Source organism: Balaenoptera borealis (genome assembly GCF_965194805.1).
Source record: "Balaenoptera borealis genome assembly, chromosome: 7".
NCBI lineage: Eukaryota > Metazoa > Chordata > Mammalia > Artiodactyla > Balaenopteridae > Balaenoptera > Balaenoptera borealis.
The window spans coordinates 78998291-79026002 of NC_138864.1; the positions used below are offsets into that span (position 1 = coordinate 78998291).

Here is a 27712-nt window from a genome sequence, read left to right on the forward strand (position 1 = left end):
GTCAGATTTATTCCTAGGTATTTTATTCTTTTTGATGCAATTGTAAGTACGACTGTTTTCTTATTTTTTCCTTCTACCAGTTCATTGTTAGTGTATAGCAATGCAACAGATTTCTGTATATTAATTTTGTATCCTGCAACTTAATTCATTTATTAGTTCTAACAGTTTTTTGGTGACATCCTTAGGATTTTCTAGATATAGTATCATCATCTGCAAATAGTGAGTTTTACTTCTTTCCTTACAATTTGGATGCCTTATATTTCTTTTACTTATCTGATTGCTGTGGCTGGGACTTCCAATACTGTTAAATAGAAATGGTGAAAGCGGGCATCCTTGTCTTGTTCCTGAATTTAGAGGAAAGGCTTTTAGCTTTTCACTATTGAGTGTGATGTTAGGTGTGGGTTTGTCATAAATGGCCTTTATTTTGTTGAGATATGTTCCCTCTATACCCACTTAGATGAGTTTTTATCATGAATGGATGTTTAATTTTGACATCTATTGAGAGGATCATGTGATTTTTATTCTCCATTTTGTTAATGTGGTGTATCCCATTGATTTATTTGCATATATTGAACGAACCTTGCATCCCTGTAATAAATCCCACTTGATCATCATATATGATCCTTTTAGTGTATTGTTGAATTCAGTTTGCTAATATTTTGCTGAGGAGTTTTGCATCTATGTTCATCCGTGATATTGACCTGTAATTTTTTTTTTTTTTTTACAGCTTTGTCTGGTTTTGGTATCAGGGTGATGCTGGTCTCATTGAATGAGTTTGGAAGCATTTCTTCCTCTTCAATTTTCCAGAATAGTTTGAGAAGGATGAATTAACTCTTCTTTAAGTGTTTGGTAGAAGTCATCTGTAAAGCCATCTTGTCCTGGACTTCCGCTCATTAGGAGTTTTTTTGTTTGTTCTTCTTTTTTTAATTACTGATTCAATTTCATTACTGGTAATTGGTCTGTTCATATTTTCTACTTCCTCCTGACTTGGTCTTGGGAGTTTGTATGTTTCTAGGAATTTATCCATTTCTTCTCAGTTGTCCATTTTATTGGTGTATAGTTGTTCATAGTAATCTCTTATGATCCTTTATATTTCTGTGGTGTCAGTTCAAAGAGGCTTCTCGTTCATTCTTGATTTTACTTGGGCCCTCTCTCTTTTTTATTGAATGAGTCTGGCTAAAGGTTTATCAATTTTGTTTATCTTTTCAAAGAACCAACTCTTAGTTTCTTTCTTTCTTCCTCTCTTTCTGTCTGTCTCTATTTCATTATATCTGCTCTGATCTTTATTCCTTCCTTCTACTAACTTTGGGTTTTGTTTGTTCTCCTTTTTCTGGTTCCTTTAGGTGTAAATTTAGGTTATTTATTTGTAAGCATTGGTTCTTTAAATATCTTTTTTCCCCTTATTATTACGTGCATACCAAAAAATTAAGTCTCCTAAGCTAGTCTGATTCAGGAGGCTCGTAAGTTAAAAATCTTTCCCATAGATCTCTTCCCAGTCTCTAACCTGTGTACACAGCATACAGTGTTTGTTTGGTTAGCATAGTGATATTTTCTTATATCACACATGCCCCATCCAAGAATTATATGAGGTGCTGGTTTCCAGAACCAACATTCTTTAGCCCTATAACTACTGAATATTGCTCAAGACAAGTTAGCAACCATTGTGAGGTAAGAAGCTTACAGGTGGACCCTGCTATCACCTGGATTAAGCCTACAGATAAATCTTTCTGGGACAGGGAATAGTGGTGGGCTGGAGCCAGCCTCCTAAACATTTCCTAGTCTAAACTGCCTCTAATGCATGTATTTCCATATTGATTTGTCTCCTTTCTTGAGATTACCCTCAAAGGTTCAGGACAAGTTGGCTAGGGCTGGCATAATCCTAGTAAATACAGTATTAAAAACTATGTCTTTGTTAGGTTACTGGAAAAGTTAGACATATTTAGACGATGAGTCTATGGAAATTAGGTGCCCATTTAACCTTTTGACCAAATGTCTCAGACCCCCTCAAAAAAGCTCTCAAAGTAAATGGCATTGGTGAAGGTTGTACTTCATTGATTCTTGGTCCTGGTCACTAACAGAGAATGAGACATCACATAATGAGTGAGTTATTAGAATTATGGACCTGAGCCATGGAAATAAATCTCTAATTCCAGACACTTCTCTCCCACTAAATCACTTCAGTTAAAAAAGTCATCCCAGTAAGTGTCCTCTCCCTTCCACGCAATCTGCCCAACTGCTAATTTGACAAATTGCCCTGTCCAACCAGTTCAAAATTAGCTAACATTTAAGGATTTACTGAGTGCAAGGCAACACGCCAAGCACATTCACTTGTGTATGCCTCACAATAATCCTAAGGACTAATATAATTAAGGTCAGTTTGCAGATGAGGAAACTTAAGGCACAGAAGAGCTAATGTGTCTAAGATCCTGTTAAGCAGCATCAGCAGAGAAATCAGACCCTTAGGCTGTCTTCTTCCAACACTAACCAGTAAAAAGAACAAGAAATTCTTGTCTTACAGACAATACCGTATGCCCCAACTCATGCCATAGGCAGGTGACTCAGAAATCTATAGATTTCCCCTATCATCCCAAACTGGAAAGATTTGTCATCTCTTGGTCCAGACGTATTACCCCTGCCTGATTCAGGTAGGTGTCCTGAATTTCATTAAACTTATAAACTGAATAAGAAAAGCCATAATTTCCAGAACTTAGGCAGTGAATTTGTTCTGTTGGAGTGTAGCTCTCAATGCAAAGTTCCTGCACTGAAATGAAAGCAAGCATTTATCTCTTTCATTTTCTATGGGAGAGGGAGGCAGAGGACAAGGGGGTTGGGAATGGGTGTTAGATTGACCATGCTGGGGCGTCCGTAACATATGGAGCTACGTTTTGATGTAACTGAACATTCTGAATCATATCTGAATTAAGAACAACATTGTTGAAGGTAGGGACAAAGGTTTTATGATGTCAAAGGTTTTGACAAAATCCTTCCTTGTACTCAGGAAGTAGAGAATTCCTATCTGAAATGGGAGGCAAGGCCATCTGCTGTGAGAGCAGGGGAGACCAGTGAGATAAGCTTGAGGAGCATGATGACCTTCTAAATTAACCACGAGGAAAACAGGGAGAGAAAGAATATATAAAAGGACAATTGCACAGGGTTTCTGCTGATTCAGTTGAATCAAAGATAAGTTTACAGGGGTGCAATCAATAGAAGTGTGTGATTTTCTCAAACGGTACCCAGATCAGGTGTGGAAATGGAGAATGCAGATCTGGAAGATACCAAGACCACAAAGCCTCTGCTGTGGACAGTGTGAAGAACATGCAGACTCCACTTGTGAGGGCTGCATTACTGCAGAGGCCTGGAGAAAGCCCTGTCTCTAGCAACAAAAGGAGGTGTGGGAGTTCCATAAAGAGGCTAATAGGGACTTCCCTGGTGGCGCAGTGGCTAAGAATCTGCCTGCCAATGCAGGGGACACAGGTTCGAGCCCTGGTCTGGGAAGATCCCACATGCCACGGAGCAACTAGGCCCGTGAGCCACAACTACTGAGCCTACGCTCTAGAGCCCGCGAGCCACAACTACTGAGCCCGTGTGCCACAACCACTGAAGCCTGTGTGCCTAGAGCCCGTGCTCTGCAACAAGAGAAGCCACCGCAATGAAAAGCCCGCCTGCCGCAATGAAGAGTAGCCACCGTGAGCCACAACTAGAGAAAGCCTGCAAGCAGCAAATGAAGACCCAATGCAGCCAAAAATAAATAATTAAAAAGAAAAAAAAGACTAATAGAGATGACTCACTTAACGTAAGTTTCATAACCATGAAAAGGCAGTGTCAGTACGTGTGATACTACCAAGGTAATGTACCTGTGTCTGTGTGACCTCTGGCAGTAACAACCTGAGCCTATTTACTTAGCTATAAAATAGGGACAATTCTTGTTCCATATACCTTATGAGTTAGTGAGGATGAAATGAAATGTGAATATACCTTATAACTATAAAGCAATTTAGTGATGGGACTAGAATTTGGGTAAAATGTCATGCTGATTTGGATTACTAACAGACAGTTACAGCTATATGCGTATAAAGGTTTTATGATGCCCATGTATTTTATTCCATGAGTATGTGAAATTAATTTAAATGAGGGAGGTAAAAAAAATAAGAGCAGTCTAGGGTGTCAAATGTCCTAGAGTCATCAGAGCCATTTGAGAATAGAAAAGAAAGCCAGACACAACAATTAGGTAACTGCTAACCTAATTTTCCACTATGTGACTTTCAAGGAATTTGATGAGGATATAAAATAAACAAATTATTCCAGTGCTTACCAGTTAAGAGCTTTCAGAGGCCACTCAGTGAACAATCAACAGCAATCTTATGAGGTATAGGTTATTCCTATTCTCCAGATGGCAGAAAAAAAAGTAACTGCAAAGCTCTAAACCAGGGGCCGAGAACTTCTTTCTGTGAGCACCAGTCACGATTTTAGGCTTTGTGGGCCATACAGTCTCTGTTGCAACTACTCAATTCTGATGTTGTAGCACAAAAGCAGCCCTAGTTAAGACATAAATGAATAAATGTGGTCATGTTCCAATAAAGTTTTATTTACGAAAACTTTGGGACAATGGGCTGCTTACTAACCCCTACTCTAAACACATATTTTCCAATCCCAAACCCAGCATTCTTTGTTACACCACAAATAAAATTAACTAGTCCAATGGTCGTTTTTCAAAGGACACTGTTCCAGCTATAGACACATATTTAATGGCACCAATGTGAACACAGGCACATTTCTAATGAATAAAGAAAGAGCAAAAACGAAGCAGCCCATTAAAATGTCTGGTAAAACTGGGTTAGACTAAGACCAAACTGTGGTCAAAGTATCTTGGTGGTGGTTTCAGCTATGTCACTCACCTAGTTTTTTCCAGTGTGGACAATCTGTTTTTTTTTTCCTTCTTTAATCTTTCTTAGTATACATTTTAACATCTTTATTGGAGTATAATTGCTTTACATTGTTGTATTAGTTTCCGCTGTATAACAAAGCGAATCAGCTATACGTATACATATATCCCCATATCCCCTCCCTCTTGCGTCTCCCTCCCACCCTCCCTATCCCACCCCTCTAGGTGGTCACAAAGCACCGAGCTGGTCTCCCTGTGCTATGCGGCTGCTTCCCATTAGCTATCTATTTTACAGTGTAGACAATCTTTATTGGCAGGTGTTGAGTGCAAGAAAAATGGTAACAAATCCAGAGGGATGGAAAAGGAGGCAGTGCATGCTCCCCTCCCCTGAGGACTTTATAACCAGGTCACTGGAGCAAGAGCACCTGACTGTGGCCACTTTGGGTCCAGAACCCCTCAAGTGAGCTCCCAGGCAGGAGGGCTCCTCACATGTGGGAAGGGAGCAACACTCTGGAAAAGGGTATGGGCTATGTCCCACCCCAGGCTACTTGCCTCCTGCCCACAGCATACCTCAGCCCCTCAAGAGGAAGGCGTCACAGCTCACTGTAGGGGTGTTTCAGGACCGAGTTACTAATAGGTGTTACTAACCCTTTCCCTCTCCAAACCCAGGTATCTGCCATATGCCTCAGTTCCCCTGCTCTGTGATTTGCTAGGTTGGACTACCAGGTCCTGTTAGTGGTCCAGCTCAACTGAGTAGTTCCCATAGTTCCCTGAGCCTAAATAAGGTTAATTTCACCTCTCATCTGTATAATAGTGCAGTTGGAGTCTAAGAGTCTCTAAGATCTCTTCCAGTTCCAATACTGAGACCTCTAATGTGACTAAAATAGCCAATTTTAGTTCATATAGGCATCAGCCTTGCCTGTATGAACTGTACCTTAATAGCCACTCTTATTCTGTGCTCAGCAATCTTACTTGGTATCTCAAGGTACTCTAATATGAAGAGCCAAAAGACCTCATCACTAGAAATGAAGCTAAGCTGTAGCTAAGTTGGTTTTGGTTTACTCTTGTGTGACCTTGACTGATATGAAACAGCTTTAGCCTAGTCAAGTGGGGAGGGCGAGCCACTGGTAAGGCCTCTTCATAGACAGCATGTGAATTTCATCACACCCTTTTCAATTTACAACAATCTTTAGGGGTTAAAGCGAAAACGTACAATATAATGTCTATAAAGAAACTGAAGAAAAGTTTGAGGAAAAGGATGACAAAAAGGTGTATCACTGGGCTCCCCTGGTGGCGCAGTGGTTGAGAATCTGCCTGCCAATGCAGGGGACACGGGTTCGAGTCCTGGTCTGAGAAGATCCCACATGCCGCGGAGCAACTAGGCCCGTGAGCCACAACTACTGAGCCTGCGCGTCTGGAGCCTGTGCTCCACAACAAGAGAGGCCAATAGTGAGAGGCCCGTGCACCGCGATGAAGAGTGGCCCCGCTTGCCGCAACTAGAGAAAGCCCTCGCACAGAAACGAAGACCCAACACAGCCAAAAATAAATAAATTAATTAATTAAAAAAAAATATATATATATATAAAAAAAAAGGTGTATCGCTACATACCATGAGAATAACACCTAACTAAAATAAATTGCCAACTTATGAATGGAATATGTAGAATGTATGGTAAAATTATAAAGGTGAGCATATCAGATTTAGAGACAGGAATTGGAATCAGTGTTCAAGGGCACTTAGTGTACTTGTAAGAATCCTAGATTAGGAAAACAAAGAGTTCAGAGGAAGCACTTTTGTTATAGACCACGCATGGTTCTAGTTCTAGACCTGTGCTGTTAACACTCTCGTCATCTGTGGCTATGCAAACCTAAACTGATTAAAGTTGAATAAAATTAAAAATTCAGTTCTGTAGCCACACTACCCAAATTCCGTAACTACACCTGGTTGGTGGCTAACTGGACAGCACATATTCAGTCTGTCACCACAGAAAGCTGTATTGGATAGTGCTATTCTAGACAAAATCCAGAATATAGGGGGCACCTGGAAGAAACACTTCTTAAATACACCTGGCTCTCACTTTTGATACTACTCACAAAGCCACCTATGAAGAGACACTAGGAATGAAGACATGTGGGTTATACGGTGCTAGCTTTTTGGGTTTCTTTATTTCTAAGAGAGCACACACCCCTTACAGCTAGGAATGTCCCTTCTTTTGAATTAACTATAGGAACTTATAAATCACTAGAGGCACTTATTGAGTACAACTGGCCTAGAAAGCAGCAGGGACTCAGCAATCCTCTGTCAGCATAGGCCTTAGTTGACTTGGGAAACACAGAAATAAATCAGTTCCCTGGTCTCCATGTCTTCCCATATTGGTCCAGAACTCTCTCAGAAGCTAATTGCTACACCGTCTCTGGATATCACCTGAATTACAGCAGGCTTTCTTTTGCTTCCCCAAACTGTTTCTGCACATGTTTCCAGACTGACTGCTTTCTCACATTTCTCCAATGACTGAAAATAAGAGTCACAAGTTACAAAGTGCTTTGTCAGGCCTTACAGGCCTACCTACTCATCCCCATCACCTTTGATAAGGCTTCTTCCTGGTTTCCTCACTGTCACACAGAGATGGCTCTCACCACCGGCACAGACTTACTTCCCCCACCGAGAATTTCTCTCAGCATTCTTCATGGCTTAGTTCAAGCTCACCATTCCATAAAATTTCTAGGGACTGCTCTAAACATGTACAGCACAAACTGTGTATGAAATAATTTTGTACATATACTACAACCATGTACTGTACATACCACAAAACTATGGCCAGAAACACATTCTTCTTTCTACATTTGGCATAAATGCTGCAGTGCTCATTCTGGTCAAAGAAACTGGGTGGATTACTGAAGTGTTCTAGTGCAGGCTGTCCTAGAAGACCAAGTAAACACACTCTAGTACTATGACTAGTAACAATGCTGCGTATTTTGAGGTATTATATTTTTCAACCATTTTGGTATGTCAGTAAATCAAGCACATTAGAAAAATCATGATCTGTGACTTTGTTTTTAATTCTCAAGCCTTATGATCAGATAATTTACAAATCTGTGCTAATGATACAGCTCCTCTACCTTAACCCTTCTGAGTTGGCAAAAGCACGATTACCAATCACACATCTATAGTAGTTCTAGTTGTGTTTCTGAATACCTGTTTAAAAGACAATCCTGAATTTTAACTTAGTCTGACTTTGTAAAGAATTCACAAGCAAATTTCCCAACCTATCATGTCACAGTGAATTTTAAAAGCATCTGATCTTAAAGATCATCTATAAAATGTGAGAAGTACTAAATATTCTTTTATCTGATGCTATACATAAACCACACTAAAATGCCCTTAAGTAAAACGCAATAGTTTAGATGGAGAATTTTAATTAAATTGGCATAGTTAAGACCAAAAAGATAAAGTGGACATTGTCAGCGTATCTTCAGCCCTTGCCTTAACAGGTGAATGAACACAACTTGAAACACAGGTGAATCTTGCCGGTCTATGAGACAGTGAAGGGAGCTTCTCAATATTTAAATATATTAATATAACCAGTTATAGAAATCTAAATATAAAACCAATCTCCTATAGGGTTTGAGAAGGCATTCACCATATCCCTGAAAAGTTGAACATTCCTTATTCAAGTTTAATCATCTCTTTAGAAGGGGAAAACAGTGATAGTACTTGCTGAACCAGAATTACTACCAAATTCAAAAAGCTGACCATATTCATTTAGCCACAAGCCAATCTTATTTAAATCAGGACAGAAATATTACATCAGCTATTCATGATCTGAATTCTAGTGTATGAGATCAATTTAAATATGGTACACATAAAAAGTCATGAGACATTTGTTTCATAATAAATAAGGCAGTGGCCAACTATTACTCATTAGTAGCTTTTTTGAGATAAGCTATCAAGTCTGCCCTTTCTCCCTTCTTCTTAATGCCAGCGAAGATCATTTTTGTTCCAGGGATGTACTTCTTGGGATTCTCCAAATACTCCATCAGCGTCTCCTCTCCCCAGGTGATGCCTAAACAAGGAGGGATGTATTGTTAAGTATGTCACACTCCTGAAAAAGTGTTTACCAAAGGTTACACTCATGCAATTTGTGCTTGTGTTAGTTAACAATGGTCCCCCTCTTACCTTTGTTCTTGTTGGCATCTGTGTAAGAGAATCCGACAGCCTGACCTGTCTTTCGCCCAAACAGACCATGGAGATTTGGCCCAGTCTTGTGCTTGCCTCCCTTTTCCACAGTATGGCACTGGGCACACTTCTGAACAAAAATCTTCTTGCCCTTCTCAACATCACACATTTTTAAATCTAAAAATGAAAGACTCAATTAATTAATTTTTTCTCCAAGTAAAAAAAGTGTAAACCAATGATCAACTCCAGCCACTAACTCACTGCAAACTTATGACATTATATACCAGGTTGAATTTTGTTTTACTTAGTTCACTTGCAAAAGATTCTTTAATACAAAAAACACTATCTGGAAGAACTTCCTTAAAAACACGTCTGTGTGTGTGTGTCAACTAAAAATTGGCACTTGACATCTGCCTCTACAAGCATTAAGGCACAAGCCACTGCAGCTTTTGACCTTCAACACATCCTGAAGAGTTCAGTGTAGAGATCAGAAATGAGGCACTCTGTGGTCTGGGAAAAACTGGCAAAACAGGCCTTTAGATAAATAACCCCTGGTTGGGGAACCAAGATCCCACAAGAGCATGCTGGGGCCGAGAAAAAAAAAAAAAAAAGAAATGCTGTCTCCCAGGCTCTTGTCCTCATTTTGCCCCAAATAGAACTTACAACTCTTACGTTGTGCATTTTTTTCCAGTTGACATAAGTGATGAAAGCAAATTAGGAACCTACTTCAAAACCATTTCAAAAGATGACATCAAGGTCACAAAAAGTCACAAATCTGAATAAGCTGAACTGTGAATATATTACACCCAAACCACCAAAATTCCAACTTTTAAGGCGGTCTAATTATTCATACTACAATTTAAAGCCACCTCTCTCTGAAGATAAGGCAAAATACATTTTTACAAAAAGGGAAATAATGGTTGATTCAGCCTGCTCAGGTCCCTCTAAATTGCCTTGCTGTGGGTGGGAGGCCAGCAGCAGGCTTTTGAGGTCTCCCCGGGAATGCCCATTCTCCAAGAATGGGCTCTGGGATCCCCGGGGGAGACCACGAGGTCATCCATCCAAGCCAGTTTCAAGGAGACTGTGATGAAACCTACCTCTCCGAGGTGCCTGAGCAGGTTAAGGGGGGAAGCGACAGGTGGCCAGGAAAAGTAATGACTTATTGGAAGAGCAGCAGCTTTTGCTCTCTTGGAAAGAGGACGTGAAGCGCTGCGCACCGTCCCCCGACTCCCGCCCTCACTCCGGAGGAAATCTTGTCTATCATTGCCATAGCCCCGCAGTCCCGACAACGGAGGGCCCGCGTCTCGGAAAGAACCGCGAACAAGCCGCCTCCGAGCTTTCAGGACCTTGACCGAGACCACGCCACGACCTAGTTAGGGTCCCGACCCACCTCACGCCGCAGCCCGCCGGGCTGGGCGCAGTCCGGGGCCCCCCACTCCCTGTCCCCAACCCGGCCCCCGCCCACGGGCCTCAGTCCACCCGCGCGCCCCCCACGCAGGCGCGCGCCCTCATGGCTCAGTTTCTCGCCCGCCGTGGCCTCCGCGCTCCGCGCCCACCGTTCTTTCTCCGTGTACGACTAAGCCGTTCCCGCTCGCAAGCCGAACGTCCCACTCTCTAATCCCAAGGACACGCCGGTCCGCGCCTATGTATGGGTGAAAATGCAACCAAACTCGCTCCGCCCTCTGCCCTCCTGACGTGCGGCCCGGCGAACTGATACGTAGTGACGTCGCCGCCCCCCATTGGCTCGGGTCTGCGGGGCTGAGTCAGGACCCTGCGCGCGCGCTGCCGGCTAGCACTGTGAGGGGAACAGCGTGAATGCCCCTCCTCTCCCGGCCTTTCCTTCCCGGCAGTTACGACAGGCCATTAGAGGTACGACACCGAGGTTGTGCCGGGAGGGGCTGACATCAACCTCGGGCCTCAGGGTGCATGCGCGTGCCGACTGGGAGGGTGGAGCGGAGTCGAGGGGTGGATCGAGGGCATAAGCCTGTAAGGTAACGGGTCTCCTGCTGGTTGACGTAATGCTGTTTGAGCCGCACGTTTTGCCTGCTTAGAGGGAGACGGTCAACTCTGACAAACCTAGAGGTCTCCTGGCTATCATCCCTTCACCTGGCGACCTTTACCCAGACTCGGTCGTATTTCCGCGGCTGGCGCCAGCTGCACCCCGGAGAAATAATCCGGAACCAGGAGTTAAAGAGTTGGACACGAGCTCCTGACCTTGTTCTTGTTTTGCTTCCACCCTGTGACTTTAAGTCATCTTCTTCCAAATCTCCTCTTGATGGAGCCCAGAAGACTGGGGCAGGTGCGGCAGTTGAGGCAGAGACTGGATTATAGCTCTGGTTCTTCAGCTGCCGGCGTCTTTTCTGCCAACACCTGCTTCTCGCGTTTGTGTGCAGAAAGCGAGGAGTGTGTGCGAACAGCTTCCAGGAAGAAACATTTTTACGTGGTTAGAGAATTCTTGGAAATCTAGAGAGAATTTGCATCCCAGCTAACCTAGGCGAAGGTCATGTTCAAGTAAGCTAATGTGGTTGGCCTTTAGATAAATAACCCCTGGTTGGGTAACTAATATTAGAAATTCTAATTCTAATATTAGAAATGCAGTTTTGATCACTACAACTTCCGGTAATCATACTTTTCTCCAGAACTAGCTCCCCTTCCTGACATGCTCCGTTTTGTCAGTGGGAAATTTCTCGACTCCCTTCTCCCTCAAATTAAGTTCCCCCCGAGTTCGAATGCATTTTTCCTCCTTTCCCATATTCTGTCTAACGCTGCCGTATTCATTCAGTCAAGTGTTTATTGAATGCATATTATGTGTCAGGCACTGTCTAGAAACGTGGAGTAAATCAGCGGGGACTTCTTCTCTGGTGGAGCTAACATTCTACCATCTTCCTCTCGCCTCCAGAGTAAGCAATAGATACCAGGAGGTTAACCTAGATTGCCTCAGATCCCCCTTAAACCACAGTTCCTATAATTTTTGCTCCAGACCGTTTATTTTCCCATATGACTAGATTATTTTTATTGTTTTCTAACTGTGTCCCGATTTCCCATTTCCTTCTCTCTAATCTCACACACTGCTGCCACAGAAGTGTGCTATAAAACAGAGCAGAAATCACAACTTGAATATTCAAGACATTTTGTGCCTTTTGGAGGGGACCAAGATAGTGTTTAAGTGTACTACTGAAGTAGGCTCATTTGGCTAGGTACCCAAGTTTTTGAAAGACCAAGCTTAGCAACACTTTGCAAATTCAGCCTATAATTCTGAAGCCAAGTCCTGATATTGCCGCCCATATCCCTTCAAGGAATACTTGGTCCTTAAATAGGTAATTGTCCTATTAAAATCTTCTGTGTTTGTGGTATCAGAAGTTACTAGTCTTTGTTCAGTGGACTGATGGGGAGTAACAGCATAGTGCTGGTACTGCAGGTCATGTAGAAGTAGCAATAAATCAACTGGCCTAGTGAATTGATTGACATTTCAAGTTTATTCCTATGAGGGGGAGAATAGAAAACCAGAAGATCCTAATACTTTTAACTAAGGGAATTGTGAATTAAGAGTCTTGTTATTGAAAGTAATGGGAAAATGAGGAGAAAGAGAACAAGAGCAAAAATGAACACTTGGCACATTCCTGTAGTAAAGCAGATACCATAAAATTTGTGCTTAGTAGCCGTGTATTCAGGTTCTAAAGAGATTCATAATGCTTACAGTGTATTCAAGATACCTGAGAGAATTAGTTGAGGAGAACAATAATATTCTGCAAGTTGCTGTGTTTCATATTCATATATCTGTTCTCTCTACCTCCATCTTTTCCTAGAGTAGTGGCTGGTAAGAGGTATAACCATTATAAAACAAATGCCTTAGATTTCTCCTTCCAGCAACACAATGGGTGACATATTTTTAAAAACCTTCGTGATGAAAAAAATCGAGTGAAATACCACCCCCTCAAATCAAAATATAATGAGGTTGCAAGAAAGTGAGGGAAATCTGGTTGGGGGCAGGGGTGAGGCAGGGAATAAGAACTGAAAACTGTGATAAGCATAAGCTGATTTCTAGAGCCACCTTATGGACGTTTGCTGAAGTGAAAGAGCCTTAGGCTTTAAGAGCAGCTCTGTGGAATAGAAGTAAAGCTTATACAAGGGAGGAGTGGGGGAGAGGGGAGGGGAAGGTTGGCTGAGACCCCTGCGTAACGCTGGAACACTTGAATCTAAAGGATAAAATACAGTCTGCTTACTGGCAAAGGGAAGAAGCAAGTTAGTCTTGTCTGGCTTGGCCTTAGGTACTGGGTGGGAAGAAAAAGTATCCCCTGATAATTCATAACCACAGGTCTGCCCTCATGCAGGTTTAGGGTTTGATTTTATTTTACCTGCATGGTCTGAGGAACCTCTAGCAGAAAAATGAGCAAAGTAGTTGTGTATGGGCAGTGTATTCTGGTGTCTGGCAAAAAACAAACTCAAATTTCCACAGGAATGTCTCAACCCAGGCCCCTTGAATTCCCACACTCTTAAGAAATGCCAAGCATGAGATGATGATGAGAAACAACAAAGAGAAAAATTACAGTCCATAGGTGTTGGAATTATTAGATATTGTTGGGGAAGTAAAAAGCTTACCAACAAAGAGAGACCTCTTCACATCACTGTGGAAAGAAAGCAAACACATTTATTGTTGAATAAGCACATTATAAAATAGCTGTATATAGATAATCCACAAGAAACTACCAAATCAGAATAAGACCTCACACAATTTTTACAGGTAAGCTAGTTATAATCCTTTTCTCTCACGCTATTTTTAGCTAGCATATAACATGAGGCTTTGGGATCAGTAGTACCCTATTTTCCATTTGGCAGCACGATTATCACTTATTATTTGGATTAATGGTAACCTGTTTTCCATAGGAGGATTTGACATCACAGTTTGTGGCCAGATCCTTCTTAGTTAAGTTTTTATTTTTTCACATTCCTTCACCCTAAGTTCACTTGGAATTTGTGGTAGCCATTTGTTTAATTAGTTGTCCTCATCCAAAAGAAAAATAAAACTTTTATTTTACTGAGAAACAAATGGTTACATCTACATTAAGCTCCCAAGGTGAAGCTGTATCTTCCTAGGTGTTTACATTTCAAAACAGTTGAAGCCCAGGCCTTCAGAGAGACTTATTTACATTCCAAAAGGTTAGAGTGAGAATTTAGGCTCTTTAGATTTTCCTAGGAAACACTCTTAGAAGGAGGGAGAGAGCGGAAATGGTTTCTTTTTCCTGCATAAACAGAAAAAAAAATTTTTATTTATCTTTACAATGTATAGTATGAAATGACATTGACATTTAGATAAACAAAAGAAACAAAAACATGTGCAACAAACAAGGGACTATCAAAAATAATGTGGCAGATTTTAAAAAGAGCCAAAGATAATTTCAATAAATGAAAGTTATAATCATTGAAATAAACTTAATATAGTATGATAAGCTTTATAGAAAATTCAAGGACAAGCAAATCTAAGCCATAGCTACAACTAAAGGAAATGATAAACACAAATACATAATGTAATTCTGAGAGAGCAAGCCAGGGAATGGAATGAGGAGGAGTATATAGGTAGATAGAGGTTTTAGATAATATTTGAGTGATTGGATTATAGATTAATTGGTTTTTAAAAAATATAAAATAAATAAATATGGCCAGCCATCCCACATTAAAAACTCAAAAGAATGGGCCACAAAGCACATTTTAAAAACAGGTTAAAAAAAGACACAAATGAAAGAAATAATGAACTGGAAGGTAGATATAAAGAAATTACTACAGGTAATATAGAAAACAAATGGTAGACTATAGAAAAGAGAAATTAGAGAAGTTAAGACATAGGAAAGATAGAACAAGGAGGTCTATTTAGAGTTCCAGAACAATAAAGTGGAGAAAACTGGGGAGAGACCTATGTTTGACAATATAGTGTCTGAGAATTTTCCAAAACTGATTAAGACATGAGTCTCAGATTCAGGAAGCGCATGAATGCAAGCAGGATAAACAAAATCAACATTAAGACACATGTTGGTGAAACATCAGAACCCTCAAGACAAAGAGAAGTGTTTAAAATAATCAGGTATAGAGACTTCCCTGGTGGTCCAGTGGTTAAGACTCTGTGCTTCCACTGCAGGGGGCACAGGTTTGATCCCTGGTCAGGGAATTAAGATCCCACATGCGGTGCGGCCAAAAAATTAAAAAAAAAAAAAAAAAAAAATCAGATGTAAAATACTATCTACTTAACAAATCACAAATAGACGTATAACAGGTTTCTCAATAGCAACAATGAAAACCAGAAGTCAGTAGAGTAGCTGAACAGTAAAGTAAAACAGTAGAGTAAAAAATAGAAGTCCTGGGCTTCCCTGGTGGCGCAGTGGTTGAGAATCTGCCTGCCAATGCGGGGGACACGGGTTCGAGCCCTGGTCTGGGAAGATCCCACATGCCACGGAGCAACTAGGCCCGTGAGCCACAACTACTGAGCCGGCGCATCTGGAGCTTGTGCTCGGCAACAAGAGAGTCCGTGACGGTGAGAGGCCCGCGCACCGTGATGAAGAGTGGCCCCCACTCGCCACAACTAGAGAAAGCCCTCACACAGAAATGAAGACCCAACACAGCCAAAAATAAAAATAAATAAATAATTAATTAATTTAAAAAAAAAAATAGAAGTCCTTAACATCTCAACTGATTGAAAAAATAGGTGTAAAGCCAGAATTATGTATCTAGCTAAACTTTTATTCAAGAATGAAGGCAAAAATATTTACGGAAAAGCAAAGTGAGAGTTTATCACCAACAGATTCTTACTAGAAAAACCTCTAAAGAATGTACTTCAAAAAAGGTAGAAAATTATCCCAAAGGAAGCCTGAAATTCAAGAAGGAAGGGTGAAAAAAGTAAATACGTGGATAAATCTAATGAAAACATTAACTGTATAAAAAATAAAAATGTCTAATTTGGAAAGTAAAAGCCAAAGTAGTTAAAATATTCACTATAACATTTAAGATGGGAGAGTATGATCAGAGTTTAGTTTTAAGTTCAGTATATTGTTCTTGAAGTAGTCATGTTAAAACTTTAAGCATAACCACTAAATGGATAGGAATAGAGTGTATAACTTCTGAAACACTTAAAGGTAAAATGGAATTTAAAAATTTACCCAATCCTGAAGATGTTAGGGAAGGAGAAAAATAAACAGAATGTCAAAAGTTCTGCTTCCAGGAACAACAAAGTAGTTAATGCAGACGAACTCTTTGCTGAAGACAATTTGAAAAGCTGGGTGTTTTAGTTATCTACTGCATAACAAGTCACCCTAAAACTCAGCAGCTTAAAACACAAACATATTTATCATCTTACAATTTCTGTGGGTCAGGAATCTGGAAGCAGCTCAGCTGTGTTCTGATTCTGGCTCAGGGTCTCAGGAGTTTGTAGTCACAAACTGTTGGATAGAGAGCTCAAATAGGACTGGAGAATCCAATTCCAAGCTCATTTGTATGGTTGTCAGGCCTCAGTTCCTTGTCGGCTCTTGGCTGAAGGCCTCTGGATGGGACTGCTTACACTGTAGAAGCTTGCTTCCCCCAGACTGAGAGATAGAGACCCCAAGACAGAGGCCAGTCTTTTATAACCTTTTATAATCTTATGATATACCATCACTTCTACCATTGGTCACAGAGACTAACTCTGGTACAATATAGGAGGGACCTTCCCAAGTGTGTAAATACTATGATGCAGAGATCACTGGGCACAGTGGGTGATATAACCACATGCTTATTTATCTAGAAATCTACCTATATCTCTATAATACCAATTCAGCTCTTGCAGAGGTTGTGGAACCTGGTACCTGGTAAACAACTCTTGCATTAGGTCAGCATTTCAAAGGGCTACACCCTGGGTGTGAGGGTGAACTGGAAGGAAAACAGTTCTTACGAGGTCTGTAGCCTGACTTCTTTTCTGGTTGGCCAAGGGAAACCTAAAATTTTGAATTTGGAATAAGGGATTCTGTTGCCTTCAGCCACCTGGCAGAACCAAATGAAAATTCTCTCTGGAAGAAGATAAAATCAGACTAGATCTCAACTTATTTCTACAATAAAGTTTTAAAATAAAGTGCTCAGCAAAGAAAGAAAGATAACTAGATACACAATATGAGTGAGAGCCAGCAGAAGCAAGGAAGAGATCATAGGGACTCCAGATTTTGGAATTATCAGACAGACTATAAAACATTTGTTTATTATGTTCTAGAGATAAAAGCCAGGCCTGAAAATTTTAGAAGGGAACTGGGAAGTATATTTTCAAAAAATATGACATAACAAGTGTGAAAAAGAATCAAATAGAAATTTTGGAACTGATAAAAAACAAAAGAGAATACAAGATTAAAAATATAATACAAAAAAAGAAAAAAGAAAAAATTTTAAGAGGATACAGTGATAATGTATAATGTACTTTTCATGGGGTCCCAGAAGGAGAGAAGAGAGAATGGGGTAGAAGCAATATTTGAAGGATGTAAGTCCAGAGATTCAAGAAACCCTGGGATTCCCAAATCCGTAAAACACCAAAGACAAAGATAATAACTTAAAGCAAAATGAGAAAAACACATTCGAAGACCTTTTAGACAGTTAAGTTTTCTACAGCAACAATAGAAGCCAGAAGACAGCTTCAACATCTGAAAGAAAATAACTTCAACGTGGATAGCTTCAACGTACTGAAAGAAAATAACTGTCAAATTAAATTCTTTATCTGGCAAACATATCTCTTAAGAATGAAAGAAAAATAAAGACATTTCAAACAAAAACTGAGCTTGCAACCAGCATATCCACACTGAAGGAAATTCTGAAAGGTGTTCTTTAGACAAAAGGAGAATGATTCCAGATTGAGAGATCAGAGACGAAGTTAGAGATTAACTCATTTTTTTTAATACATGATCGTATTGGCATTTTATTTATTTATTTATTTTTATAAATTTATTTATTTTTATAAATTTATTTATTTATTTATTGACTGTGTTGGGTCTTCATTGCTGCACGTGGGCTTTCTTTAGTGCAGTGAGCGGGGGCTACTCTTCGTTGTGGTGCACAGCTTTCTCATTGCAGTGGCTTCTCTTGTTTCGGAGCACAGGCCCTAAGTGCGCGGGCTTCAGTAGTTGTGGCATGCGGGCTCAATAGTTGTGGCTTGCGGGCTCTAGAGCGCAGGCTCAGTAGTTGTGGTGCACGGGCTTAGTTGCTCCGCAACATGTGGGATCTTCCCAGACCAGGGCTCGAACCCATGTCCCCTGCATTGGCAGGTGGATTCTTAACCACTGCGCCACCAGGGAAGTCCCGAGATTAACTCATTATTGACCAGGGGATTTTTGCAGAAACTAATGCCCATGACCAGCGATTTTTATTTTGGCCAGCCAAAAATTAATTCTGTTATTTCACTATCACTTTGCAGGTTATTTACATTCAATAGTTACACCTGACACACCTGTAAAGTCTTCTAATTTTCGTGAAATGTTGTCTTCAATCCACTCTTCTGTGGAAGCAAAGGAGCATTCTCTAGCACCGTGAGTTTCATTTTCACTTTCCACATCAGAATCAGTCACTAAGGTTTTTTGTCTTTTTCTTGGCCTAATATTCACATCGTTGGAATCAGAACTATATTCCGAAGAACTATCATCTTCTGAGACATTAGTATATATGTTGCTCAGACAATCAGAGAAAGTATCTGCATAAAATTCACTGAAAACTTCTCCACTCAAAATTTTGTGATGTGTCATTTTTGAAAAATTTATTTTATAATATACACAAGGTTGGAACAAAAACCTAATGGGGCAAAATGTGAATGATAACGACAGTCACAAGTTGTATAATGAACCCTTGATAAATGTTAAGCTCTAACAACTTCGCATGGTGATGTTAATTGTGTCACTCTCTAAAAATGTATTAATATGTCTCCAGTCAATAATGTGTTTAAGAGCAATAAAATAGGTAAATATGTGGTTGAATCCAAATGAACACTGGTCAAATAGTAATGTCCTTTGTAGTTGAAATATATACATGACAGCAATAGCATATAAGTCAATAGAAAAGTAAATAGAATTGAAATATTCTAAGATCCTTGCATTATCCAGGAAGAGGGTATATTTTCTTTCTTTCTTTCATTTTTTTTTGGGCCATGCGGCTTGTGGGATCTCAGTTCCCTGACCAGGGATCAAACCTGGGCCCCTGGCAGTGAGAGCGATGAGTCCTAACCACTGGACTGCCAGGGAATTCCCTATTTTCTAGGGAAACTAATAAGGTAATATATCATATTAAAATAGTATATTTTCAAAGTAATGGGAAAAATAAAATGGTGCTTAATTTTTTTTAAAAAGACAAGAAAAAGAGAAAAATAACTTAAACAGGCAGGAAAAAACCCCCACCATATTGTAAGATGGTAAAGTAGAACCCAATTAGATAAGTTGTTATATTAAATGAACTTAATTCTGTAGTTTTTTGTTGTTGTTGTTTTGTTTTGTTTTGCTTGTTTTTTAAAATCTTGGCCAGGCCACACGGCTTGCAGGATCTCAGTTCCCTGACCAGGGATTGAACCCGGGCCATGGCACTGAAAGCGCCAAATCCTAACCACTAGACCACCAGGGAACTCCCTAAATTCTGTAGTTTTATTTTTCTTTTGAGAATTTATTTATTTATTCATGGCTGCATTGGGTCTTTGTTGATGCTCACGGGCTTTCTCTAGTTGTGTCGGGTGGGGGCTACTCTTTGTTGCGGTGCGCGGGCTTCTCATTGTGGTGGCTTCTCTTGTTGTGGAGCACAGGCTCTAGGTGCACGGACTTCAGTAGTTGTGGCACGTGGGCTCAGTAGTTGTGGCTCATGGGCTCCAGAGCGCAGGCTTGGTAGTTGTGGCGCACAGGTTTAGTTGCTTCGCTGCATGTGGGATCTTCCCAGACCAGGGATCGAACCCGTGTCCCCTGCATCGGCAATGTGGATTCTTAACCACTGTGCCACCAGGGAAGTCTAATTCTATAGTTTTAAGACAAACGATTTCCAAAAAATTTTTTTTTCCAAAAATAAATATTTGTTCTTTACAAAAGTGTATCTAAAGCATAAGAATGTTTGAAAGTAAAAGAATGGACTAATATAACAGATAAATGTCTGGTAAGAAAGATGAAGAAAAAAGGCACTAAAAATTCATGTGAAAAATGACAAATCATGTAAACACTGAAAAAAAATAAGCATTATTTTATTGAAGATTTAGATCAAATGAAAATTCCTTGAAAAGTAGAATTTATCAAAACTGACATAGGAATAAAGAGCAAACAAATAATACTATTTAAAAAAATAAAAGAGGGGACTTCGCTGGTGGTGCAGTGGATAAGACTCCACGCTCCCAATGCAGGGGGCCTGGGTTCGATCCCTGGTCAGAGAACTAGATTCCACATGCATGCCGCAACTAAGAGTTCTCATACCACAACTAAGGAGCCCACATGCTGCAACTGAGGAGCCAGCGAGCCACAGCTAAGGAGCCCGCCTGCTGCAACTAAGACCTGGTGCAACCAAATAAATAAATATTTTTAAAAAAGAACAGAAAAGAAAAAATTCTTTAAAATTAAAGAAATTGAATCCATAATTTAAAGTCTTCCCACAAGGAAAACTCTAGGCCCAGATGGCCCCAGTGGTAAATTGTACCAAACATTTAAGGAAGAAATAATCCCAGTAACTAATAAATTCTTTTGGAGGACAGAAAAAGAGTATACTTACATATATATATATGGAACTGCAGCTTCAGTTAGCATTATAGCCTTATTAAATTTAAAATAATATATTCTCATTCTCCTAAATCCATCTGTCTTGTGAATATGCCACATAGGTGATTTAAATGGGATGTGACAGGAATAATTACCCCTGCATTTTTCAAGTCTTGGATGGTGGCACTGATACTAGTGTGCCTTCCTCACCCCCTTCCGCAAGATTTGACATTAACTTTATTTTGGGGAGAGTGGGTGCTCAATATGTTACTGAGTCCAAGTTCATACTGCTCACTGCATGATAGGCCAATAAATCATGAGACTAGTCGCTGGGGCAAGAAATAGCGACTTTATTCGGAAAGCCAGCAGACAGAGAAGATGGTGGACTAGTATCCCAAAGAACCATCTTCCCTGAGTTAGAATTCAGGCTTCTTTTATACTAAAAGGGAAGGGGCTAAAGTCCTGGTTCTGGTCAGACTCCGGAGGGGATGTGTTAATTTCTTCCTGCCTGCAGCCATTCACAGATAGGCCTGGTCAGGATGTTTCCTGTGAGCAAAACAATTTGTTGTTACACTAAAAAATTTTAGCTTAACGCTCATTACATGGGAGGCAGGATTCTCAGATGTATGCCATCATGTATAATTTAAGCTTATAGGCAACATCCCTTTTGTGATTAACTTGTAGCAATGGCAATAGAATTCACAGCTTAAAGTAAAAGAAACAGATCCAATATGGAGTCAGATTTGTTCTTCCTTATTACAATGATACTTCCACTGACCTTTTCTTTCTTTATGGGTTAGGGAGCCAAAGAAGGGATTCTGCCAGTTGCTGAGTTTATCTGTTCCAAAGACACACTCAAGAACTGGGGAAATAATTACAATTTGGTTCTTATCAGCTCCATCAAGAAGTAAACTTGGCCTCCCTCCTCTGACTTGTGGCTCACAGTGGTCTTCTGGGTCTAAAGGGATTAGTAAGAGCCATTGCTTAATAGTCTTGAAATGAATAGGTATTTCCTTTTTTGCAGTGCACAGTTATCCCTTGGATTTCTTTGTGAAAGTTTAGGTAGAAGATTTAGAATAGATACTTGTTATTTGCTGGGTCTTTCCTCACCTCATTAATCAGTTTCACCCTCATTAATCATGCTCAGGAATTGTGAACTAATTCTGACCTGAGTTTTGGCAAGGGATTATGACTCTGTTTTGGTGACTCAAGTTGGATCCTTTTTACTTTTAATGTTTTTTTGTTACACACAGCACATAGACCTTACTGTGCTGCTTGTCTGTTTCAATCCTGAGTAACCCAAGAGCAATTGACCAGTGCCCAACATCCTTCTGTATCAAACTGCTCTGATTACCCTCCCATCCTGCTGCCTATTACAGTAGCCATTCCTATTTTGCCTCTGAAAGTTAGTGGTAAGCTTGGCTTTTGCTAACCAGGGATTCTATTATCCCCTTTAAAATCAGGGAACCCATTTCAATTCAGTATTCTCCCTTCAGTTAACAGATACCTCATTGTGTTTCAAAGAAGTTTGTAATCCCTTCACAAATTTATTTTTTAACCTTATAATTTATTAAGCTGTAATTCACATTCCATACAATTTAAATTATATAATTCAGTGATTTTTAATATAGTCAGAGATATGAGTAATCACCACAACAGTCAATTTCAGAACATTTTTATCACATCAAGTAGAAAACCTCATATATTTAATTATTACTCCTCTGCCCCTCTATCCCCCCATTCATATCACCCCAATCCCCCAGCCCTAAGCAACCATTAATCTATTTTCTGTCTCTATAGCTTACTAAATCCTGGATTTTTATATCAATGGAATCATGTAGTATGTGGTCTTTTGTGGCTTCTTTCACTTCGTATAATGTTTTCAAGGTTCCTTCATGTGGTAGCATATATTAGAACTTCATTCCTTTTCATGGCCAAATAATATTCCATTGTATTGATATACCACAATTTGTTTATCCATTCATCCATTAAATGATATCTGGGTTGTTTCCAATTGGGACTATTACAAATAAAGCTACCATGAATATTCATGTACAGGTTTTTGTGTGAACATAGTCTTCATTTCTTTGGGATAAATGTCCGTTAGTACAATTTATGGATCATACGGAAGTTGCATGTTTAGTTTTTAGGAAATTGGCAAACTATTTTCCAGCACTTGCTAGCAATGTTTGAATGATTCAGTTTCTCCATATCCTCACCAGCCCTTGGTGTTTTCACTATTTATTTTAGCCATTCTCATAGATGTGTCATGATATCTCATTGTGGTTTTAATTTGCATTTCTCTAATGGTTAATGAATGATGTTGAATGTCTTCTCTTGTGATTATTTGCCATTGTATCCTCTTTGGTGAAATGATTCTTTATGTCTTTTGCCCATTTTCTAACGGGATTGTTTGTTATTTTACTGTTGAATGTTTAGAGTTCTTTATAAATTGCAGATATTAGTCCTTTGTTATATATATGGCTTGCAAAATATTTTCTCCCAGTCTATAGCATATCTTTTCATCCTTTCACCAGCCGAAGTTTTAAATTTTGATGAAGTTCAATTTGTCAGTTTTTTCTTTTATCGATCATGTTTTTTGTGTCAAGTCTAAGAACTCAAGCCTGAATGAAGCACAGACATATTTTCTCAGTAAGGTACATCACAGACTTCCTGCACTTAGGAACAGTGCACATGCACTATCTTGGGCCATTTTACACAGCAAAATCACCAACAAAGGGCACAAAAGGTAAAAAATGTGGCAAGAAGTAGACTGCAAAAAGGACACATGTTTACAATATGAGAGCTGAGACAAGAAGGGAGAGCATTGCCTTGTTCAACCTTAGCTGGGAACTCTTTCTCCTGGAGAGTTGATGTCTGTCAGTTTTCTGGTAGCCTGTCGGGGAAGGGAGCTGCACCTCTCTGCCCTCAGGAGTCACTGTGCTGGTTGTCCTCTTTTTGCCTCTCTAGATCCATTTCCCCCTTCTTTGCCTTAGGACATTGTTATCTAAGGGCTGCATCACCTGGGTCCCCTTGCTCTCTGACTTCTGGTTGTATTTGGCTAGTGGGAGGCACTGTAACAGTGGGCCCTTCCCTTTTCCTGAAGGGATGGGAGTGGTCTTACAATTGCTAGTTCTGGGAACCTCATTGGAGTCTCCCTTAACCCTGCCCACATCTTGTAAAGGGTCCTTTTGCTAAACTCCCCTCAGTGAAATCCTTTGAGGGTCTGTTTCCTGCTGGGACCCTGACTGATACAAATAATTACTCCCCTGTTTTCAGAACAGTATCCAGTCCTCAGCTATGCCTGGTGTTCTCCACACCAGGAATACTCTTTTTTACCTTTCTTTGGAAAATAATCCCTCCAGACTTCTATCAGGGTGGGCACTTGTCTAGCACTGGGGAGTGGGGTAGGGTGGGGCAGGGAGAGATTCTAAGAATCAATTGTGTCTTAGCTTTCACCCAATCTTCCTTAATTTAGCAACCCTCTATCCCTGCCCTACCCCCTGCCTTTACTCCCAGACACGGTCACTCCTGATACTGAGCTCCAGAGCCTTTTGAGGATTCTGCTGTATAAACCGGGCTGTTTTGCCCACTGCCAGTATAGGGTTCTAGTGTCTTTAGCCAGCAAGGATCTATCTTTCATCATCTCCTTTCTAAAATGTTCCTAGTGTCCCAGCTCTGCTCCCCCAACTGACCTGGCTAGTTTATGCTTTGGATAAAACAAAAACAAAATACAGTAAAAACAAACAACAAAAACCAAACAAACGAAAAACAAAGCCAAAAAACTTTCCTGTAGTTTTAATGTGCTCTTTGGAGTGAGTGAAATTAGACGCATGGAGTCAATCTATCTTAATCTGGAAGCCTCCATAAAGATTTTTCAAAATTGAGTTTATGATGAGCAAGACTTGGAGTGTAGATATTCTCTGCCACCAAATGAGGCCAGATCCATTAGCTTTAACAACCAGCAGAGTTAGGAGGAGAGCTGACAACCTCTTATGAGAGTTGAGGAGGATGTCTAGGACAGATGTCTGAAGAGAAGGTTGCATCTCTTCTGCATAGAGGTGGATGGAGTGAATACCCGTAGTCAGAATGCAGTGCTGCAACCCTGTGCCCCAGTGCAATTCAGGGAAAAATGTTCAGTTAAAATTCCAAATTCCTATACTGCAGAGTTGCATCTTCCAAAGTTTTTTCTTTGGGAGTCTAGTCTGATGATATGCTCTGTGATAAAAGCATCAGATTAGTTTGAGAAACATGTGCACTCTATCCCCCTCACTTTAGACATTTGCAAATATGTTTACATGTTAAAGGCTATGGAGAATCCTGTGATTAAGTCATGTGATTGGCTTTCTTGCCCCCAGTTTTCCCCAATGTTATTTTATCATGTAACTTTTTACTTCCCACAATACCTAATATAACTAATATAACTAGTGCTGTAGAATAAAATTTGGAAAAAATTCCATAATTTTAGCCCAGAATAGTTGTAAAGAGGGTGTAACCTAACGACATGTTGGTCATGAAACAAAACCAAAAATTTAGAAAAAATCTCAACAAAACACTGATAGAAATTCCTCATGAACTTTCCATGGTAAACTGTGTCTAAAATGTACCTCTTGGCATAGTAAATGAGTTGACTCACATTTAGGGGTTAACTAAACTCTTGGTGGACACTTTCTAAAAATCATGATATTTAGGGACTTCCCTGGCAGTCCAGTGGTTAAGCCTCCACGCTTCCACTGCAGGGGGTGCAGGTTCCATCCCTGGTCAGGGAACTAAGATCCCGCATGCTGCGCAGTGTGGCCAAAAATTAAAAAAAAAAAAATCATGATATTTGGCTTTAGAATAATTGATATCAAACCATCTGCTATGGTCTGAATGTTTGTGTCCCCCCTAATTTATATATTGAAATCCTAACCCCCAAGATTATTAGGAGGTAGGGGTCTTTGGGAGGTGATTAGTTCACAGAGGCCGAGCCCTCGTGAATGGGATTAGTGGCATTATAAAAGAGGCCCAGAGAGATCCCTTGCCCCTTCTACCATGTGAGGTTGTGGTGAGAATACACCTGTCAATGAGGAAGTAGACCCTCACCAGACACCAAATCTGCCAGTGCTATGACCTGGACTTACCCACCTCCAGAACTGTGAGAATAATGTTTGTTGTTTATAAGCCACCTGGTTTATGGTATTTCATCATAGCAGCCCAAACAGACTAAGACACCATCCTTTCTTGCCACAGAGTTCATCAGTTACTAATTAAAGCCATTGCTACGTCTTCACAATGAAATCATTTTTTCTTCATAAAAGAAATGGTTATGTTTCTCTATCAGAAGGTTAAAGGAAAAGAAACATCCAACTTAGAATGCGTGCATGCAGAGCATTTTGGGTTTCGTCTTTTCTACTAACTTATTTTGTCCACATGTTTTTACATAAAGGAATAGGGCCCACACATTTACTTTATTAAGGTAATGTAGTTTGTAGAGCAGTCTGTCCCTCAATTAACTAGGTTTTGTCTTTGTACCTAATGTTATTTTGTACAAACATTTACATATAGGGACAGTGTTCATATATTTATTTTATTAAGGCACTATAGTTTGTATAGACATTTGTCAATTATTGGGAATTTGAGTTTTTTTCAAATATTTTTTGTAAAACTTTGTCATACACATTGTTTATCATGATTTTGGAAAAATTCCTTGGTGTATAATTTGAAATGAGATTAAAGACTATAAATTTTTCTGGTTCTAATATTTTATTGCCAAATGGTTAAACTTTTGAAGAAGTCAGAACATCACCTTTTCTGGGTTCTTCTGACCAGATCTTAAGTTCCTGAAAACATAAACCTCATTAACAAGCTCATTATGGCTTCTCCAGAAAACAGAATCCAGCAATGAGGAAGAAATTGTTATATTTTTTTCTTTCCTTGCAAGAAGCTGGGTTTTGAAGGGAAGGATGAATATCTCAATTATAGAAATAATAGGAATTATAGCCATAGAATTGGTGTTTCTTCCCTGAATGCTGTTTATCCCTGAGGTCTTTATAGTCTTCTAGAATTGATTTATGGAAACATTTTTGTGCACCAGTTTTTGACAAAGTGTTCTTAAGCTCCAGCAGGTCGGTCTGAGGCTTGGCCACTCCAGCTCTAGGAATCCAACACAGAATAGGTCTTGTTTCTTCACCATTTTCCATATTCAAGGTCAACCGTTCTGGCTTACTTAAAAAATGTTCTAAATCGGAAGCTCCTGAGTCTGGTTTATTTTGTAAAATGCTAGGCTTACTAAGGCTAACGGGGTTTTGGCAAACATTATACTGATTTAAATGTTCATAGGGAATGTAATGGTCTGGGTTGCAGTAAGGTATAGGTTGGGGTTTTAATGACAGCTGTCTCCAGTACAAATCTTCTGTCTTTTCAGTATCTGTGATTTTTGGAAATGGTTTTATGTCATAAGTATTAGCCAGATCTTTTGTTGGATAACAAGATGGGAGTGCATAGGTAGATAGCAAGCTTTGTTCTTCCTTAATCTTGTCTTCAATTTCCTGGTTTTTATGAGTCACACCCGCAGGTATGTTATCACTCAGAGCCATCATTTCTGTAGAACTGGATACAAAGGTATGAAAAGCACACAAAACTCTAGGAGTACAATCTGGACAGGAAGGTGGTCTTTGCTGGACAATAGCCTCCAGAGGACGTCGGTTCTGAATCAGTCGGGCAATTCGTCCTTCCAAGGGTCTGGTGGGCTTTAAGGCAGGATGGAATTTTTCTTGCTGTGGTGGCGGGATAAAAGAGAAAATCAATTAATTAATAGATCTGGCATAGTCAGGATACTGCCACAAATGGCAGGTCAAAAGTCATACCCATTTTCACTGTCTGAGTAAACATATGATGGGTACGAGCATACATTGCAATGTTCTTTGATGTTTATTTAAAGACATTGAAATTTGGATCCTAATA

The 27712-nt window shown here is 39.9% G+C and overlaps 2 protein-coding genes and 1 long non-coding RNA gene across 4 annotated transcripts in view; 1 reads left to right on the plus strand and 2 right to left on the minus strand.

Annotated features, from left to right (window-relative positions):
- Positions 1-8282: 8282 nt before the first annotated feature.
- Positions 8283-10744, minus strand: CYCS (cytochrome c, somatic). Of its 2 annotated transcripts, none has more exons than XM_082398694.1 (3): positions 10616-10744; positions 9060-9236; positions 8283-8946 (listed from the first exon to the last, which is right to left on the minus strand). In XM_082398694.1, exons 2-3 carry the CDS (start codon positions 9226-9228, stop codon positions 8798-8800), a joined length of 318 nt encoding a protein of 105 aa, XP_082254820.1. In that variant the 5' UTR covers positions 9229-9236; positions 10616-10744; the 3' UTR covers positions 8283-8797. The 2 variants fall into 2 exon arrangements, with proteins under 2 accessions (XP_082254820.1, XP_082254821.1); XM_082398695.1 differs by lacking the exon at positions 10616-10744 and adding an exon at positions 10157-10418.
- A 71-nt stretch (positions 10745-10815) lies between these two features.
- LOC309631805 overlaps positions 10816-27712 on the plus strand; it is a 61001-nt gene continuing 44104 nt past the window's right edge. Inside the window, exons 1-2 of the long non-coding RNA XR_014246564.1 lie at positions 10816-10928; positions 18472-18583. This is a non-coding gene — a long non-coding RNA (uncharacterized lncRNA). The remainder of the gene's footprint in view (positions 10929-18471; positions 18584-27712) is intronic.
- Positions 18579-27712, minus strand: part of SPMIP4 (sperm microtubule inner protein 4) — a 45501-nt gene continuing 36367 nt past the window's right edge. Inside the window, 1 exon segment of the mRNA XM_082398714.1 lies at positions 18579-27525. Coding sequence (XP_082254840.1) covers positions 26722-27525 — 804 coding nt within the window. The 3' untranslated portion in view covers positions 18579-26721.